The sequence below is a fragment of the Neopelma chrysocephalum genome, unplaced genomic scaffold (assembly GCF_003984885.1).
Source record: "Neopelma chrysocephalum unplaced genomic scaffold, ASM398488v2 Primary Assembly neopelma1_366, whole genome shotgun sequence".
In the NCBI taxonomy this organism is placed as follows: domain Eukaryota; kingdom Metazoa; phylum Chordata; class Aves; order Passeriformes; family Pipridae; genus Neopelma; species Neopelma chrysocephalum.
Window position 1 is genome coordinate 465,505 of NW_020898030.1, and position 18,302 is coordinate 483,806.

The 18,302-nt window shown below is 53.8% G+C and overlaps 1 protein-coding gene across 3 annotated transcripts; it reads right to left on the reverse strand.

The window, feature by feature from the left end:
* Positions 1-139: 139 nt before the first annotated feature.
* Positions 140-12,058, reverse strand: LAD1 (ladinin 1). Of its 3 annotated transcripts, none has more exons than XM_027706245.1 (10): positions 11,611-12,058; positions 8,072-8,212; positions 6,225-6,732; positions 5,668-5,808; positions 4,881-4,930; positions 3,877-3,949; positions 3,267-3,398; positions 2,811-2,900; positions 1,571-1,648; positions 140-1,225 (listed from the first exon to the last, which is right to left on the reverse strand). In XM_027706245.1, exons 1-10 carry the CDS (start codon positions 11,646-11,648, stop codon positions 1,217-1,219), a joined length of 1,260 nt encoding a protein of 419 aa, XP_027562046.1. In that variant the 5' UTR covers positions 11,649-12,058; the 3' UTR covers positions 140-1,216. The 3 variants fall into 3 exon arrangements, with proteins under 3 accessions (XP_027562046.1, XP_027562045.1, XP_027562047.1); XM_027706244.1 differs by having other exon boundaries at positions 5,668-5,811; XM_027706246.1 differs by lacking the exon at positions 3,267-3,398 and having other exon boundaries at positions 5,668-5,811.
* Between the last annotated feature and the right edge of the window lie 6,244 nt (positions 12,059-18,302).

Sequence of the window (18,302 nt, forward strand, 5' to 3'; positions counted from 1 at the left end):
AATGAGAAGGGAAGACTCTCAGGCTGCTTTTACCCTCTCAGGACACTTTCGTTTCAGGTTTTTTCCCTATTTTCCCCTTGTCAGGAGAAGGGAAGTGAATAGTTCTCCATCCCAGCCCAGGAGGACAGGTGACCAGGAGTGTTTTAGAAAGAGCAACTTTTATTAGAAAAAAAAAAATGCACAGAGAAAACCAAGTCGTTTCCAAAGCCCAAAAAGCAAGCTCAGATCCAGGGGCAGCAGCAGAGTCCCACACCACATTTCTCACCGCAGTGGTTGCTCAAGGCACAGCCCAAGCTCATACAATGGCCCCAGCACAAGTATTTGAGCCCTCTGCCCATGGCACCCTAAAAGCCAGCCCTGAGAGAGCATCCTGCATCCCTGCTGGGGGAGCTCCCAGAGCAGGATCAGGGCCTGCATAACACTGGGCAAAGGGCTCAGGGGGAAGGACGAGAGGGAAATGGGGCCCAGCACAGGGTGCTCAGCTCCATGCAACCCCCAAAACAGGGCCATGGCCAGGGCCAGCCCACCCTCCCTGTATCACTAAATGAGAGGGGTCACTGCTTGTAGGGGCAGGGGAGGTAGGGAGAAGGACAAGTCTCTGGTTCAGCTGCAAAAGTACTGGAGGGAAGCACCAGGGCAACCAGGTCCACCTTCTTCCATGAGGCATCTCTGAGCAACACCAGCACTTGTGTGACTTTGCAAACACTATTTGCCTTTGGCTGGGTCCCTCTGGCAGTGACATCCTGGGATGGGAGGGACATCTGCCTGCCCCACCTCATCCCACACAGGCCAGGCAGAAGGGATGGACACGTCCATGGATGTGCAGCTGAAACTCCCTTGGCCAGGCAGTTTCTTGCCCCTTCCAGCTGCAAGGGACACATGTGGGCTGATCCCCTTTGCAAGGGCAGTTATGGGGCACAGGCAGAGATCAGGAGCAGAACACCAAAATGTTGTGGGAAAACAAGACAGGAGTCTGCCTTCAGCATTGCAAGGAGCCTCCAGGCCTGGACAACCCCAGGCAGGCAGTGAATGAGGACCAGGAGCACAGGGAGACTCCTCCAGCCTTCTTCCTTCCCATCCCACAAGCAGAGGAGGCCGGTGCTCCACATGGCATGGGGCACTCATGGCAGTGAGCTGTTGGATGGTTGGGTAGGGCTGGGGTTTGTTCTTCAGAGCAAACCAGTTTTTCCCAGATCATCTGATATTACAACTGGTATTATTGCAACTGGAAAAGAAAGTGAGAACCAGTGAGGCTGGGCCTGAGGCTGCAAAGCCCCCAGAGGCAGCTGCTTTAACCAGGACCTGAGAGGGGATGGGGCAGGCAGGCACCCCTATATCCTTCCACATGCCACTTCCCTTCTTCTCCCAGACCAGACTCCTTCTCACCTTTACAGATGCCTCCAGTTGTCTCCTCCTGCTGACTCCCCCAAGTCCTGGGGTCCTGATGACCCTCATGTTCCCTCTCCCCCTGTAGCCTGTTTTTTTCCTGCCCTATGGGTGAGGCACCAGCAGACAGGGCCTGGCTCTGCCCCTGGCTCAAGAGGATGCACCAGAACAGTTCTGTGTCTACCTTGGTGTCCCCAGGGGTGGCTCCAGGCTGCTTTATCCAGACATCACGCTTTGGCAGGCTGTTGATTTTCCTGATTTCCTGCAAACAGGAGAGTCATAAGTGCCACGGGAAGGTTTTCTCCATGTATCAGGTGCAGCGTTGCCTTGGTCTGACTTCAACCAAACCTTGAAGCACACACTGTTCAGGTAAAACCAGCCAGCTCTGAGATGTTGGTAGACCCTCAAAACCAAGTGCAGTTCCAGCCCACAGAGAGGAAGCAGATGTTTTTACAGGAAAACTGATCCAGGAGCCACAAGCTTTGCCCAGGAGTGACCCCAGGAGCAAACCCTTTCCTGGCAGACACCAAGCCAGCACAGTCACCTGGTATAGACACGTTTGGGCAGAGCTGATCTCTGCAGCTCAGCACTGGGGGTGCCCAGGCTTGCCTTCCCTGGCTGTGGGGCTGGGCTGGAGCTGCCCCTCCTGGTCCTGTACCCCAGTGGCTGTAGGAGACTGCTACATGCAGTGGCCAAACACCCCATTGCTGCAAGCAGTGATACCTGCCCAGGACTTGCTGAGCCTTTCCAAGAACAGTAAAACCACCCCAAGGCCAAAGACTCTTCTGTCTGTCTCTGGTGCATCCATATCCATGGAGCAGCCACAGGGGGAAAGTGATGATCTCTGAGGCCCCTTAGCTGGGCATTGAGCCCCCACAGCTACAAGGCGCCCTATTTTGGGAGACTGGGATACACATGGGGGTGCAGATGGCCCCAGATCACACATGCATCAGGACTCTCAGAGCACACACAGGTGTCCAAGCCCCTCAGAGCCCAGTGCAAAAGGACTGAGCACACAGCTCAACTCCCAGTGGCCCCTGGATCAGAGCTAGTCCTCCAGACACTGGTAGAGGTGGGATCATGCTGGGGTGATCTCCTTCACAGGTGACAGGGTCAGGTACCCCTATATGTCCTGGGATGCACACCCAGCTGGCACCTGCTCCCTCCTCACCTCACCAAAGGCTGGAATCAGCTGTCTCAGGCATTTGGGGCTTGGGGCCAGGGCACAACAACAATTAGAGCCTCGATACCTCATCGTTGTGGCCTTGCAGCACTCAGACCTCCAAACCTCCAAACTCCTCTCAAATGGGTTCAGCCAAGACTTCATCAACCCTTCAAGCCCCACCATCCCAGATGCAGGACCTCGTCCTGCCAGGCTGCCTGGCCTCAGGGCTCTCACCCGAGGAGTTGGCACAAGATGGTACCTTGCTATTGTCCTCCTTGGCAGGCTCCTGAGCTCGGCTGATCCACAGATTAATGCGAGATGTCACTGATCCTGGGATCTTCAGGTTGTCCTACAGGATAGAAAGGGACACCAGGGTTACAGCCCCAGCTCTCCCACTGCACGAATGTAACCCAGGACAGTCCCCAGGGCACGGGGAGACTGAGCAAAGCTGCAACAGGCAGAGACCAGCCCACATGCTGGCTCCATCCCAGCTCCTCAAATACCAGCACATCGACAGGAACCCACACACTGGCAGAGGAGTTTCGGTGCCCAAGCCCAGCCCTGCCTGGCACCATTCAACAGGCACCCAACTCCCACCCAACCTGCCAGGCTGTGCGTGGGTATGCAAGGAGGAAGATTTGCCCAAAAAGCCAGTGCCTGCCCTGGCACAGGACGCTGCTGGGAGGTCCTGGCTCCGTCCAGCTCCCGCCCTTACCTTCCTGGCAGCCAGAGGCTCCGCCTTGCTGGGAGCACTGGCCTCGAAGAAGCTGCGCTTGCTGGCCACCCCCTCCGAGGAGAGCAGGCGGCTCTTCTGCACAGGGACGGAGGATTTCACCCCCTCCGAGCGCTGGGGAGAGACAGGGGCGTCAGCGGGGCCGTGCTGCACCCCAAGGGGTAAAAAGCAACGTCCTGCTTCTGGCTCACACCCTGAGCCCCTTGGGGTCTGCTCCTTCCCTTCCCGTCACCAGCTCACAGACCTGCCCCACTGCCTCCCCCCAGCAGGACTGTGCAGACCCTTCCCAAGGCAAGAAGCAACCTGGTCTAGTGGGAGGTGTCCCTGCCCACGGCTGGGGGTTGGAACGAGATGATTCTTAAGGTCCCTTCCCACTCAAACCATTCTGTGGTTCTATCAGTTCAAACCACTCTGCTCCTAAACCCTGAGGCCAATTCCTTTTTCTGCCTGGGACCATCTTCTTCAACCCCATTAGCTCTGGTGTTCAGTGTAGCTCAGTCCCTCCCCTCCTCACTCAGCTACGGGCCACCTCCCTCTCTCTTCCCGTACATCCCTCCCACCCCAGCCTGGCTATGCCCAGTGCATTTGGTACCTGCACGGCCGAGTTGTACTTTTCCAGCTTCTCCCCAATGGTGCTGCTGCTACCTGGGATCCTCAGACTCGCACTGGTGAAGAAGAGGGGAGATTTGAACACGGCCCCCTCAGGATCTCCTGGACTCAGCTCTTGGTCCTGGGGGACTGCACTTGGCAGGAGAAGACCCCATCCCACCCAGGCACTCCTGCATCCATCTGCCAAGTGAACCCAGGCAACTCATTTCCTGCTGGTGGCCAAGATCTCTGGGTCTCACTGTCTTACTTGGGCCACGCTGTACATTGAAATGCATCTCTGAGCTCCTCAGCTTGCCCTGCATCCCTGAACAGACCACTGCCAGCTCTGAACTGCATCCTCCCTGATACCAGTATGGGTTTGCCTACAGCACAGGAGCAAGCCCAGGTGTCCATAAACCCACTCCCCTGCCCTGCATCCAGGAGAGGGCATCCTATCAGCTCCCTGTGTTCACGTCTGAGCTCTCGGTTCCTCGAGTTTTTAAGCCACCTGGCCAAACCTTCCCATGGAGATGTGGGAGATGCCTTGGTCTGTCCACCAAAGCCAGGTCATGTTTCTCATGGACCTGCAGGGGTGTTTTGATATCCCCACGGGTGGGACCCTGTTGTGGTGCTGCACCACTCAACACAACCACCCCTGTGCAGACATGAAACTACAATACCCAAGGGACAGCAGGGCCTTGCTGGGGGGAACTTGGAGAAACCTGGGCTAGTGGAAGATATCCCTACCATGGCAGGGGGTTAGAACTAGATCTTTAGGGTCCCTCCCAACCTAAAGCAGTCTGTGATTCCGTGATCTTGTACAGATGCAAGCTGCACACTGGACATTGTCCTGTCCTCTGCCTGGTCAGCCAGGCACCCGAGACCTGTGCCAGGGCACTCACTAACTCCCAGGTCCCATCACCTCCTCCTCCTCCTCCCTTGGAAAACAAAGGAGGACAATTCCTGCCCAGCAAGACCAAAGTAACATGACCCCCTTGTGGTGCTGACCTCCTTGTGAGAGGGCTTTGGCTTTCTTCGTTCTGCTTTCTTGAGATGATCTGAAAGACACAAGGAAAGGAGATACCAGAGCCAGCTTTGGTTATCAGAGAGACACATGGGACAAACTATCTCTGCTATCTCCCCCAGTTCCAAGCAAGCTCCATTTGCACCCACACCAGAGCTTATCTCCTATCTCAAAGCTCCCCAGACTAAAGATGCTTTGTAGCGATAACAGTTTTATTCCCAATAAAGCCACATGAAAGTCAATTAAGCACAGCCAGACAGCCCTGATCCACAGCAGGGAGGGTCTCAACAGTTCTTGGTTTTCCCAGCCTCTCCAACCACTTTATTCCACAGATCTTTTTTGGAGGGCAGAAACTGAATATATTCTCAGAGTTGTAACAAGGGACGAGAAGGGAGATGGATTTTATTTTTATCCTGTGCTTTCAGATAAGACTGGAAAGACCAGAAGGTGGATGGTAATTCCTGTGACTCTGGAAATTCTGAGGACAACAAGCTCCCTGTTTTCTCATCACTTCCCATAAATTTTCTGGCCAGCACAAAGCATATGAACATGGGCATGTTCATCATCACAGGCCTTTGGTCAGACACAGAGAAGGGAAATGAAGGGAAGACTGAAGCAGAACTGCAATGCCCAGCCCAAGGGTGGATTTTGAACACACTTCTGGGAACAGGCTCTGCCAACATAATCCAGAGGCCAAAGCAACCCTTCCTTCCTCCCTCCCATCCTCCACTGCTTCAATGAGGTTCTTTCACCACTTGCTTCAGCTCTTACTCGAAAGGAGACAGTTCTTGGGCTCGTTCGTCTGATGGAGCTGCTGTAGGTGACATGAGTTGGAGAAGGGTCTGGCTTTTCTGCAGGTTCATCTTGTGTGGGAGACAGTTGTATAACCTGCTTTGAGGGATTCCTGGATGGCTGCTGAGGAAAAAGCAGACATCAGATGCATCCCTGCAGAGTCTGCAGAGAAGGCTGAGGTGCAGGGAACAGCCATGGTGGGAACTGGTTTGGAGGCAGGAGTTTGAGATTTAAATCCTGCAAACTTTGGCTGCCTCACTTGGATATGCAAAGCCCCAAACATCTCTTCAGTTAAACCACTATGTCAGTAGGGGCTTGCTGGAGAAGTTGATCAGAACAGTGCAAGCAAGGGAGGGCAGGAGGTGATGGGACCCTGTCCACCACCTCATGGTTTGCAGCTCTCAGAAAAACTTCCCCCAAAATCCCTCAGGTCCCATTTCCCTCCGGGTACTTTTGGGCTCTCCCTCTCTCTGCTGTCCTTCCCGCACCCAGGACCCCACACCCCAAGGCTTGGTGCTTTGCCCATTCCTGCTCACCTGCTGCTCCACAGGTGAGGTCACCACCGAGGTTGTTTTCTCCTCTGTGCTGCGGCTTCCCTGCCTGGTCAGGATCTTCACCTCCCGGAGCCGGCAGCCCCCCACCTCCGGCGGCTCCCGCTGCTGCAGCTCCCTCAGCTCCTTCCTCTGCTCCCCCCGAGGAGTCCCCACACCTTGTTCTTCTTTGTCGCGGGGCCGTCCCCTCACCGCTGCCTTTGTCTCTGAGACAGGCTCCAGGTGCTGGTCTCCTGCTGGGTCCCCTCTGCCCTTGGCTGCATCCTGATCCCGCTCTCCCGCCCGGATGCTCTCCTGCCTCACGCGTGGCTGTGTCCCTGCCTCCGTGTGGCTTTCTCCCAGCCCTGGCTCCTTTTGCTCTTTCTTCTGCTTCAGTTTTTCAGAGACAGGTGGAAGGCACCTTGTCCGTCTCCCTTGTTGTGTCTTCAGCGCCTCCGAGAGCTTCTGCTCTTCCCCGTCCTCTGGAGACACTGGTTTCACCAGGGACTGAGGTCTAGAGACAGAGACAAAATTGGGAGGCAAACCTCAGCACCCTGGGGCCAGAGGGATGGCTTTTCTGTTGGCAGTGAGGCAAAAGGCTCTGAGGGGGGGGACATAAAAGTCCCACCGACATCCTGGAGTCCCCCAATCAGACCAGGTCTTGCAGCCATACTCCTCCCCAGCACCCCAGCCTGGCTTTCCAAGAACAAGATTGGATTAAAAGTCTTTTTTTTTTCCTCTTTGTGTCAGAGATTAAGCATTTCTGCATCCTCATCACAGGACACCAGCATCTGCCAAGTCCTGTGCCAAGGAGGGGTGGGCTCAGGGCACTGTGCTGGGTCTGCAGATGGATGAGAAGTGTGTCAGCGGCTCTTCACTGGACTGGGAAAAATATCCCAGTATGTTTAAGTGTGAAGAGTTGGTTGGAAGTCAATCTGGTCCGGCAGGGTCCAACCACAGTCCCAACACAACCTGTGAAACAGATGTTTCCCCTCCTTCACAAACCGGCAAAGAGCCCAAGGTCTGGGAAGAGGCAGGAGGACACCTGGCCAGGGCCATGGAGATGGTATCCACACAGTCTCCAGGGCTTGGGAAGGAGATGGGATAATAATTGCCCTCCTCCTGAATTGCAATCACCACATGGGCAGCCTGTGCCAGCACCAGGGAAGGGGGACTTGTCCTACCCACCTGGTTCATATTAGTCATGTCCAGCCCCTATCCAACCTGGATCCAACCCAAGCACCCCAACTCCATCCTGTCTGAAACACAGAGAAACACCTCTGGAGCATGAGTCTCTGTGGACAAAACCCATCTAAATACTGGACATTTCCAGGTTCAATTCAGAGCATTTGTCATGTTGTGTAAGGACAGCCTGGTCCCAGAGCACCTCCCTGCATCCAGGGACTTTGGGAGCACCACTGGAAAGCCCTTGGGTCACCTCCCCATGTCAGCAAAGGTCACACAACATCACTGCAAGGTTCAGAGAAGGAGGACACACAAGCTCTGATGCTCTGCTCACCTGCTCTGCAGAAGTGGGATCCTGCCCCACCAGGGCAGGGCCAGCATCCCCCTGAGCTCAGCCTTAGCCCCAGCCCTCACCACGGCACACCAGCTCCCTGTGCCATGGGACATGTTGAGGCCCATGATTGAGCCCACCAGAGATATCCCCCTCTTTACTCCTCCTGTGGAGCCCATCCTTCTGCCCAGAGGACTCCAGCTCATCCCACAGCTCAGCCCACCCTCCTCCAGGAGAGACTCGCACCAACTGCGGCAGCAGGGTGAGAAAAACAAGTTAGCAAGATGTGAGCCCTCAGCGTCAGGAGCAAGACTGATGCCAGCAGGACCCCACACACCTGCTGGAAGCTGGACTGGGGTCCTTCCCAGGGCTGGGAGGCTCTTCATCCGTGGATGTGGAGGACAGCAGGCTCCGGTGCCTTCGCCGGCGCTCTCTTTGCTGCTCTTCTTCATCCTCGAGGGTCCTCTGCCTGGCCAGGCTGTTTGGGATGAAACATAAGGAGGTGGTGAGGCTGTGTCCTGCATGAGGAGCCTGCAGCCCTGGTGCCACACAAGAAAGGAAACTGAAACACTCTGGGCAAGGCCCAGGGGATGACAGAAGTTACCCTGCACAGGGCTGGAGGAGAGGGAGGCCAACAAGAGCCAAGTGTAGCAAAGTGCTCTCACTCCACCCTGCTCATGCAGGCATTTCCCATCACAAGCACTTGACTTTACAACTCCTAATTTCTCCTGCTGGAGGGATCACTCATTCAAAAGGAATCCCTGCATGAAGCAACCTTCTGGAGGAAGGATATTGAACCTGTAACTTAGCAAGACCTGGAGCCTAGAGCCACCACACAGACCCCAACTACATGAACTGGAAGGGTAACCACTAGTGGCAGAAGATTTTAGCCCAAAAGCAAGTTGTAGTGATGGCAATTTAATTTTTATAGAGCAAAAAGCCTCAGATGCAAAAGCACAAATGCTGAAGGCAACCGCTGAGATGCTGTGCCTGGGGACAGGGCTGGCAGGAACTCCTCTTCCTCCCTGCATGTGACTGGACTGGATTTATAATCACAAATTGTACCAAAAAGACATGGTTTATCTTTGAACATTTTATATTGCAAAAGTCAAATGCGTGTGGGTTTATAAAATGTCACCCTGAATAAAAAGGTGCCTGGAAAACACCACATTTCCTGTCTTTTCTCTGAGTTAAACCTTCCCACCCTCTGTACCAGTGCATGAACTGTGTTGGAAAATATTTTTATTGGCTAGATTGGGCTTTGCACAACAGTGTTCATTCACCTCAAGCACCTCAATCAGCCTCAAACAGATGCAGGGAACACCACGGAGCTCCCAGCACACCAACAGCCTGCTGGGGCAGAGCCTTCTCTGCACAGGGTCCATCCCAGAACCTCATCCCACCTCTGTCCCTGGCATTCCAGTGTCGTCCAGGCTCAGGGTGCACCGTGGATTTGACTTTTAAGAAGGTGAAAGTCAGCGGCACCCACGCCCCCGGGCCGGCGAGTGAGCGCCGCTGTGAACAGGGTGACTCTCAGCGTGGTTACGAGTTACTGTGTAATCAAAGCTGGGTCATAAATTAAACCACATTGCCCCCCGCAACTATTTGTGGCTTCTGTTCTTCCTGGTCAGGGCAGGCGGGGGAGCTCAGCAGGGCCAGCAAAGCGGAACGGAGAGCGAGGAGGGGCAGGTCCTGGCTGGGGACAGGGCAATGAGAACAGCCTGAAGTTGTGTCAGGGCAGGTTTAGGTTGGATCTTAGAACAAGGTTTTTCCCCCAGAGGGTGGTTGGGCACTGAACAGGCTCCCCAGGGCAGTGGTCGCAGCACCAAGCCTGACAGAGCTCAAGAAGCTTTTGGACAGTGCTCTCAGGGACAGGGTGTGACTCTTGGGGATGATCCCGTGCAGGGCTAAGGGTTGGATTCTTGTGGGTCCTTCCAACTCAGCAGATTCTGTGATTCTGTAATGCTGGGGGGGTGATGCCCTTCCCTCCCACTGCCCCCATCACTCCCTACACCCCCAAACACCCTGCACACCCCAACAGCAATCGGACCCACTGCTAGGGACCTCCAGGTGGTCCCTAATGTGATGCTTGGCATCGGGAGAGACAGGGATGAAAAAGGCTGGGATGTGCCCTTGGGGAGCTGATGAGCATCCCCAGGTGGGGACACCTCCTTTGTGCTCACCTCCCTGGGCTGCCCCTGCTCAGAGGGGCTGGGAGGGCAGCACAGCCGTGTTTGCTGTCCCAGTGCAGCAATCCCTGCACACACATTCCCACCTGGAAAGGTTGGCAGGTACATGGGCACATACACGTGCCAGTGCCTCTGCTCAGCACTCCAGTCCCTCGAGCAGTGACAGCACAGAGCACTGATGTCGGTTTAAATCCACGTGACAGCCAGTTACTTCTTTGTTTTTAGGCACAGACAGGCTCCTTCAAAATGAAAATGGGATTTTCCTGCCTTGGCTCTTTCCCTCCTTGGCTCTTTCTGAGGCAGCACGTAACCTCCACATGCAGCTTCTCGTTATTTCTAATTAAGCAATCCACCCATTAGGCGACGGATTTGCTTCGCCAACCTTTCCCTCCTCTTTTCAAAGGGGGATTTATTTTTTGCTGTCTTACCTTTTTTAATCTCAAAGAGATGAGTAAAAAATTTGGCAAGTGTCCCTGCCTTGTCCTCTCCTGTTAATCATTAGTGCAGAGATTTCTGACATTTCTGCTGTTTCAGTGCTGCCTCATCTAATGAGAGCACAGGAACTGCCTTCTGAGTTGTGAAACATGCAGGGTGCAGGACCCCACTGGGCTTGTGGCTGGGCAGGTCTGTGGCTCAGAGGAGGTGGATCTGGATGGGGCTGGAGTGCCCTCTGGGTCCATCCCATTCATGAAAGGGCAGGGTGTGAGCTGGCAACCTCCGAGCAGGGGGGTCTCAATTAGATATAAGGACGTTTTGCACAATGAGGATGGTGAAGCCCTGGCACAGAGAAAGATGTGGCTGCCCCATCCCTGGAAGTGTCCAAGGCCATATTGGATGGGGCTTGTAGCAACCTGGTCTAGTGGAAGGTGTCCCTGCCCATGGCAGGGGGTGGAACAAGATGAGTTTTGAGTCCCTTCCAACCCCAACCAGTTGGGATTCCCCTTTCTTACACGAACTACCGGGGTTTGCAATTAAGTCTCAGAGCCATCACATCGACTTAAACCAGGATTTCTTCTCTGTGAGAGATTTTTGTGTTTGAGTCTCCATCACTCCACCTGCACTTGGCTGGCAGTGCTGCCCTGGGGTCTGCAGGAGGTCAGGAGTGATCCCCAGCTTCGTGTGAGCCCCTGACTCACCCCATGATGCCCAGGAGTCTCACTCACCCTGGCTCCCACTGGAGCCAAGAATCTCTCCTTAGGAAAGGCTGCAAGGATGGCTCAGCGGCTGCCGCTGAATCAGGGATTGCTCAGCACCAGATGGGCAGAGCCAGGACACACACCCAGGGGCTGTATGGGCATGGGCTGAGTGGAAAACCCCCCAGCCATCTCCAGAGCAAGCCTGGAGGCACAGCCCAGCCGGCCTGTGCCCCAAAGAAAGGCAAATCAGACCAAAAATATATCCCACACGGAGTGAAAATGCATTTCCAGGGTAATTTTCCTATGCAATGCTCAGCTTCCCCCGGCAGCAGAAACAAAAATGCCTCTGATCTTGCCCACCCACAAGAAACCCCAGCAGTGCTGAGCTCTCCATGGGGCTGGCAACACCTCTGCAAACAACACCGCCAGGGTGGCTGCCCCTCTTCCCATCCTCCCCAACACCCCTTTGTCCAGCTGGCCGTGCAGCAGCCCACCCTCACCCCCTGCCTCCCACCTGTGGGAAGGGTCAGGCATTAAACCACAGCACCTACCTGGAGAGATCAGACCAATTCCTCCTGCTAAAAGACATTCCTGCTTCCCGTGAGTTTCAGAGAGCCCCCAAAACTCGCGCAGGCATCGAGGCCAAGGTGCCGTTTGATCAGCGCTGCCCGGAGACTCTGCCCCCTGAGGAGGGAGGGAAGAACTCCCTGCAAGGTTATTTCCCTGTGCACCTTTACCCTGCCTGCCACCAGTTTACACCACGCTGCATCACATGGTTCCCTTATCTACCTTGACAGAGGCAAGGCTGTAATTTGTCTACCAGCGGCGCGGAGCGAAAGACGCCCTGCCCAGAAGTGCCACACAAAAAAGCAGCTCCCTCCTCGCTTCCTGCCGTGCCAGGCTCCGAGCAGGGACCCGCGCTCGGGGCTCGATCCATCCAGGTCTCCCAGGGTTTCGGAGACAACTCCCTGCGGAGAACCTGTTCTACCAGCCGCCCTCCACCAGTCAACAACTCCTCCAGCACCGGTGGAGGAGGTGAATTACCTTGGGCTGAGTGGGAGGAGGCTGGCTCCCAGGGATCCAAAACAGTCATTAAAACACCTCCGGCTGGGTGCAGCCCAGCGCTTTCCAAAGAGCATGGGAGGGTTCCCTGCTCCTTCCAGCCCTTTTCCAGATACCTCGGATCGAGCTGTCATGGCCTCGCCACTGTTATGAGCTCTCCCGCAGCAGAGAACACTCACAAAGTCTCAGAGGAAGGGGCTGAAGCACGGGGGGATCCAATTTTTGGGGTGCTAAAGCCTTGTGCCAGAGAGGAGCTGTGTGCCCAGGCTCATCCCATGCTTGGACCCAGCCCACCACACCCATCATCCCCTCTGGACTCGCCCTGACACCCCCGTCCCCCCACACTTACACAGGGCAACACCCGCCTTCAAAGGGCAGGGGTGAAGGCAACAGGGGACTGTCTGATTGGGGTGACAGGGTGATTGACTTATTGGGGTGACAGGGGGTCCAGGCACAGCAGAGGCAGGTCCCAGCCTGGTTTTTACCAGGGTCCAACCCAAGCACACAGCATGGCCAGGACCCTGTGCTCCCACTGCTGTAGGAAATGTCATCCAGGACCCCCTGAGTACATCTTCAGCCTCTAAACCCAGGGAGATCCATCTCTCCGCCAGCCCAAGGAACTGGTTGTAAGGCTGGGCTTGCCCTGCACGCCTCCAGCCCACAGGGGTGTGCCCGTGGCCTGAGCAACTATTTCAATCAAAGGTTCCTGATTAAAATCCCATTTCTAAAAGATAACCCTGTCAAATGAGCCATCCGCTCCGAGCAGGGCTTGTTCTCTGTCTTTCTTTCTTCTTGCAGTAACTGCTTGTCTTTCAAATGTTTTCAGATGTACAGAAAATTCCATGAGTTGTGGCATAAAGGGAAAAAAAATTACTTAAATGACCTTGCAAGCATCCTGCTAATTGCTAACAAACTATATATAGCAGTGGAGCATCACTGAGCTACTATAAAGCAATAAAGAGTTCTGATTAATGCATGGCAAGCACTGCGCTTGCAAAACTCATTGCCAAAGGATAGCACTGGAGCACGGGACTTAGCAGGATTTTCAAAAGGATTAGACTGAACGTGGCAGTGAAAGAACGGCCCCAGCCAGGATCTGCACAGCAAAGGAATATAAAACCTCACAGTTTGTGATTCCCCATACTAATAAGGTGGAGCAATTCTAGACGGACATTTAGTGTCTGGGGATTAGGCAGAGGATGAGCCTCTGTGACACTCGCCCCTCACACTCCCCCAGATTTTATTTTCAGCTCAGAAACCTTCTGAGCTGAATGCAGTTTACTCTTTGAGATTTCTCAGTGGGTTTCTCCTCCATGGATTTGCCCAGCCTCACTCAAACCTGGGAAAATTTTTCATACAGAAAATATCCTTCAGCAAGAAGTTCCCAAGGTCTATTCCTCACTGCTGGAAAAACTCCTCCTTTAACTTGGACGAGTCCTGCTGAGCTGTGCAACAGCACAAAGCATTGATCTCTCATGGTTTGGGATTTTTGCTGCCATGGAGCTCATGTTTGCCCTGATGTTCCTCAGGTGTTTTCACGTCCACCATACTCCCAAGATACTCATCCCAAGCAGGCAAGAGCCAGCCCCAAGTCTGTCATCTCATATATGAAGCCCTGTTGGATTTTTCCCTCTGTGTGTTACTTTATACTCCTCCAAACATCCTTTGCCATTTTATCCCCAAACTCCAAGTCCTGCCATATCCTTCTGAAGTCTGTGTCACCAGTCTACACCTCTGCTGTGCTGAGTTCACAAGAATTATCAGCAGCAGTTTGTTATCTCGCTACTGTTTCCTATCTGCTGGTTGATTATTTAGCTTTGCTTGGACTTTCCCTCTTAGCCGTGTCTGACCTAAAGGTCTTTGCTTCTGGAAATTCAGGAAAACTCTTGTCTGCCTTGTCCACAAGCTCTTCGATGCCTTCAGCAAACACCAGTCACTTTGTGGAACCGGATTTCCCTTAACAAAGCTATTCTGGCTGCCCTGAGCTCACTGCCGAAGCCCAGCCCAACCTGCAGGTTCCCAGAGCTGAAGGAGATGAAATGAGGGCAGAGGGGTGAGTCTGTGGGGGAAGGGATGCTCAGGGGGACCAGTCTGATGTTCATCCTGATCCACTCCATGCACCAGAATGTTGTATCTGCTGTTCCAGAGCCACAACCTGCAGAGCAAAGCTCTGTGCTCTGGGTACCACAGGACTGTGCTGTGAGCAGGAAAGCTCCAGGGCCAAACCACTCTGCCCAGGGGACCTGCATCTACCTCAGGGAGGCCAGACCTTCACCTGATGCAGATCAGCAGAAGACACTCATTTATACCCACTTAGGAGCTAGATCAGATTCAACAGAGGGTATTTCTCCCTTGGGAACAGTGTCCTGTGTCTCATCCCGACGCAGATCCTGTTTCTTTGGCTACGGGGCAGTGGAGAGCTTCCAGTTTCCACAACTGTGCTGTAATTAGGGCATTCCTCAGCCTCTCCTGGGGCCCAGCAGTGAACCCTCCACCTCCACCCTCTGTGCTGTGCCAGTCCCTCAGCACTGGCTGTGGCTCAGCTCCTCCCTCAGCTCCTCAAGCTCGTACCTGCTGTGCTGCTGAGGAGGAGCAGCATCATCTGCCCAGGCTTCCCCTCTGGACTCCATGGCCATGAAAAGGGGGTTTTCACCCTTGCTCAGCTCCATCCCATCTCTGCAGTGGTGCCACAGCTCCTGAAGGTCCCACCAGCTTCAAAAATCTCTGCTCTCCTTGTATCCCTGTGCTGGTGCTCTGCAGCACTGGGATGGTCCAGGGCTCTCCTTCCTCCACTACAATTCCTTCAGCTTTTGGGGAGAGGTGTGCCATGCACTGATGGTACAGGGATACCTCTGCTGTGAGAGGAAAGTCAGAGAGTGTCTGAAATTGGTGTGTGCTTGCTCAGAAACTGGACAAAAACCAACCATAGACTTTCCCGCAGGAAAGGAATAACCATTGTCCAAAGTGCCTCACACCCACCTCACAAAGGGCCTTTTTCTATCTATTACTTAACTTAAAAAAAAAAAAAGACAACTCTTGGTTCAGAAATTCCACCATGGTGCCTCACAGGTGCTAAATTATCCTTCAGGTTCCCACTCCATTCCCTGCAGATTGTCCTTCTCGGCAGATGCTCCCCTGTGATTCCCCAGATCCAACAGTGGCAAACAATGGACATCCCCCAAAAGTGACGCCAGTGTAAACTTTTCCAGTCAAGGACAGAACAAGCCTGGCTCACTGGCAGCAGCTGCCTGTCAGACTGTGCCCCTCAGAGCACAGGGAATCACAGAGCCACGGGATGGTTGGGGCTGGAAGGGACCTCTGGAGATCACCCAGTCCAACCCTCCTGCCAAAGAAGGGTCACCTGGAGCAGGTGACACAGGAAAACACGTCCAGGTGGGATTGGAATGTCTCCACAGAGGGAGACTCCACACTCTCCCTGGGCAGCTGTTCCAGGGCTCTGCCACCTCCCATGGGAAGAAGTTCTTCCTCATGTTGAAGTGGAACTTCTTGCAGTTTATTTTATGGTCATCACTCTTTGTCCTGTCACTGGGCAACTCTGAATTAGTTGCAATTCATGAAAAATCTCTGAGCAGGGAGTGAGAGGGCTCAGGCCACAGCAAGGGAAGATGGACAAGACAGATGCACTGTACCCCAACCCAGCCCTGCTTCTCCCAGGGGCTGCAGCACCCCAGCCTGGGAGGCTTCAGGTGAAAATGGGGGTGAAGAAACCCATTTTTTCCCATTTTATACCATGGAGAACACACAGGACCAGCCTGTCCTTGGGGTGGAGGCTGCAGTGCCCAGAGTGACAAGGTGGTTGTGCCATGGGACAAGTCCCAGGGTTGTGCCAAGACCTGCTGATTCAGCCATGGGGTTTAATCCTGCACCACAGAGGCCACAGAGGTCACAGGGGTGCTGTTTAACCTTTATCACGGGGGGCTGCAGCCTGGTGTCAGCCCTGTGCAGGGCAGGGTGCCACAGCCACAGTCAGAGGCCGTGGGATAAACTTTACCCCTTTCCACCTAGTGGTTGCCCATCACCACTAACCTTCCTCCCCATCCTCCCTCCACAGGTCCAGCCTCCAGCTGAGCTGCAAATACACTCAGGGAAATATTTGGGCACAGTTCAGATGTCTCTAAGCATGACTGGTCAGCAAGAGCATCGTAGGAGAGGAAAGGACCATTTCACAACTGACTAGGAGGGATATTTTGGAAGGTCCTCATTGGACCAAGCTGCTTGCATCTCCCTCATTGCAGTTCTCCTGGCAAAACTTTTCCAGTAGAAAAATCATTGGCTTGATCAATGTTTTTTTTCTACTGTCTAATTTCATTTGAAATTTGTGCGGTTGTAACTTTCCAGTGCTTTGCTTTGCTTTGCTTTGCTTTGCTTTGCTTTGCTTTGCTTTGCTTTGAGGGCTTTTGGCTGCAATGGAGCAAACTGTGGGACAGTTCCTCAGCTCAAGGAAACAGGACTGACTTCCAGTTCTACTGAAAGAAACACCATTTCATTAGTGACTCCTCCAGCATCAGTCTCTCTCCCTAACAAAAGCCTTGTAAATCCCCTATTTGGGCAGAATTTTCAGTAAAAGGGGATTATTGTAGGGTTGCCTTCTAATTCAGTGAGAAGAAATTGAGATCATTGTCATCTGGGAGGGAAATAACCGTGGGACTGCAGAGCTGGCCCGGAGTGAGGGAAGCCAGGGGCATCCAGGGATGAAAGGCTCCACCTTCCCCCTTTGCCAAGGGAAGAGCTGGGCTCCCAGCTGGCCCAAAGCCACAGAAGCAGCTCAAGAGGTGAAGAAGAAGACTTGGCTCCCAGTCCCCTGATCCAAAACCAGGAGAGCCTCATGCTCAGAGCAGACAGTGGCATCTTCGCCTTGAGATTCAATCCCACTGAAGAGTGTTTTTTCCCCCATGTTTTTTCCACGTTCCTAATAAAACTAAAATCCATAAACCTGTGTTTTCCCATGACAGTCAGTGTGGTTTTCCACCAGAGAGGGATGAAAATGGGACACGGTGACTGGGGAGCATCATGCATTGGAAAAGTAGGCGAACTTGGAGAGTGAAGAGTTTTGGGGTTGGGTTTTTCTCTCCCCCTCAATCTAAAACACGAGGCAGCCACACAAAGCCACCTGCAGCCGACACCTGAGTGCATGTGGGCCCTGGACCTTGCTGAGCACACCCAGCCTGGCCCTTGCAGTGGCTGCAGAGTCACACTGGGGAGCCCTGAGGTTTTCCTCTGCAGCAGTTTCGGGTCTCTTGGTGTGCGGGATCTGACGATGAGCTGGGCACGGGCACTGGCACAGTTTGGCTGCATCAACTGGGGCCTGGTCCCACAGCACCCATCACCTGTAATGTCTTTCATCTCCCTTCCATCCCTCCCCATCCCACAAATGCCACCCCGTTTTTTGTTGTGTTTTTTTTTTTAATTACCAAATAAGCATAATTGCACGAAGCTCAGAGCAACTGTTCTCAACCCTTGGTGTGCCATTTTCTGCTTATGTTCCAGGTCTCAAGAAGGCTTTGTTTCCATGAATCCTCTCTTGCATTTTCCAGCTCTACCAGTTGGTCAGGTAACAGTTATTACCTCTCCCTGCACATCTTTCTTCCTGTGCCAGGATCGCTGCCGAGTGTGTGAGTTCCCTCTGGGGAGAGAGCACACGGCGGGATCCCAGGACGCTGCCTGGGCACGGTGCCCACTTGGGCACTGAGCTTGGAGGGGTAAGATCGTAGCCAAAAAACCTTTTGCCTCCAGTGGTGGGGCAGGTTGGGCCGTGGCAGATCCTGGGATCTCACCGTGAATGATCTCTGATCACCTCCGAGAGAGGAGTTGCTTGGGTTGGCCAAGACACAGACTCAGTTCCCAGAGCTGTGCCTGCCCAGAGCCTGTCCTGGGATGTGTGGGGTGAGGACAAGGGGTCAGTGAGTCCTGGAGCCGTGCCAGGCTGCAGCTGCTTGGCCAAATCAAGCTCGAATAGGAAAAAAATGAGTGGAAAAGGCTCTGTGTGCCAAGCAACTGCTCCAGTCATGCAGGAGGATGCAGAAGGCCTGGAGGGTCAGGTGGAATGACAAAGATCATGCATCAGTGTTTGCTAATGGAACAAATATGCATTTTCCAGCTGATCTAACCCTGATTTTGGGATGAGTTTTCATATGAGTTTTAAATCCTCTGTGAAGGAGCT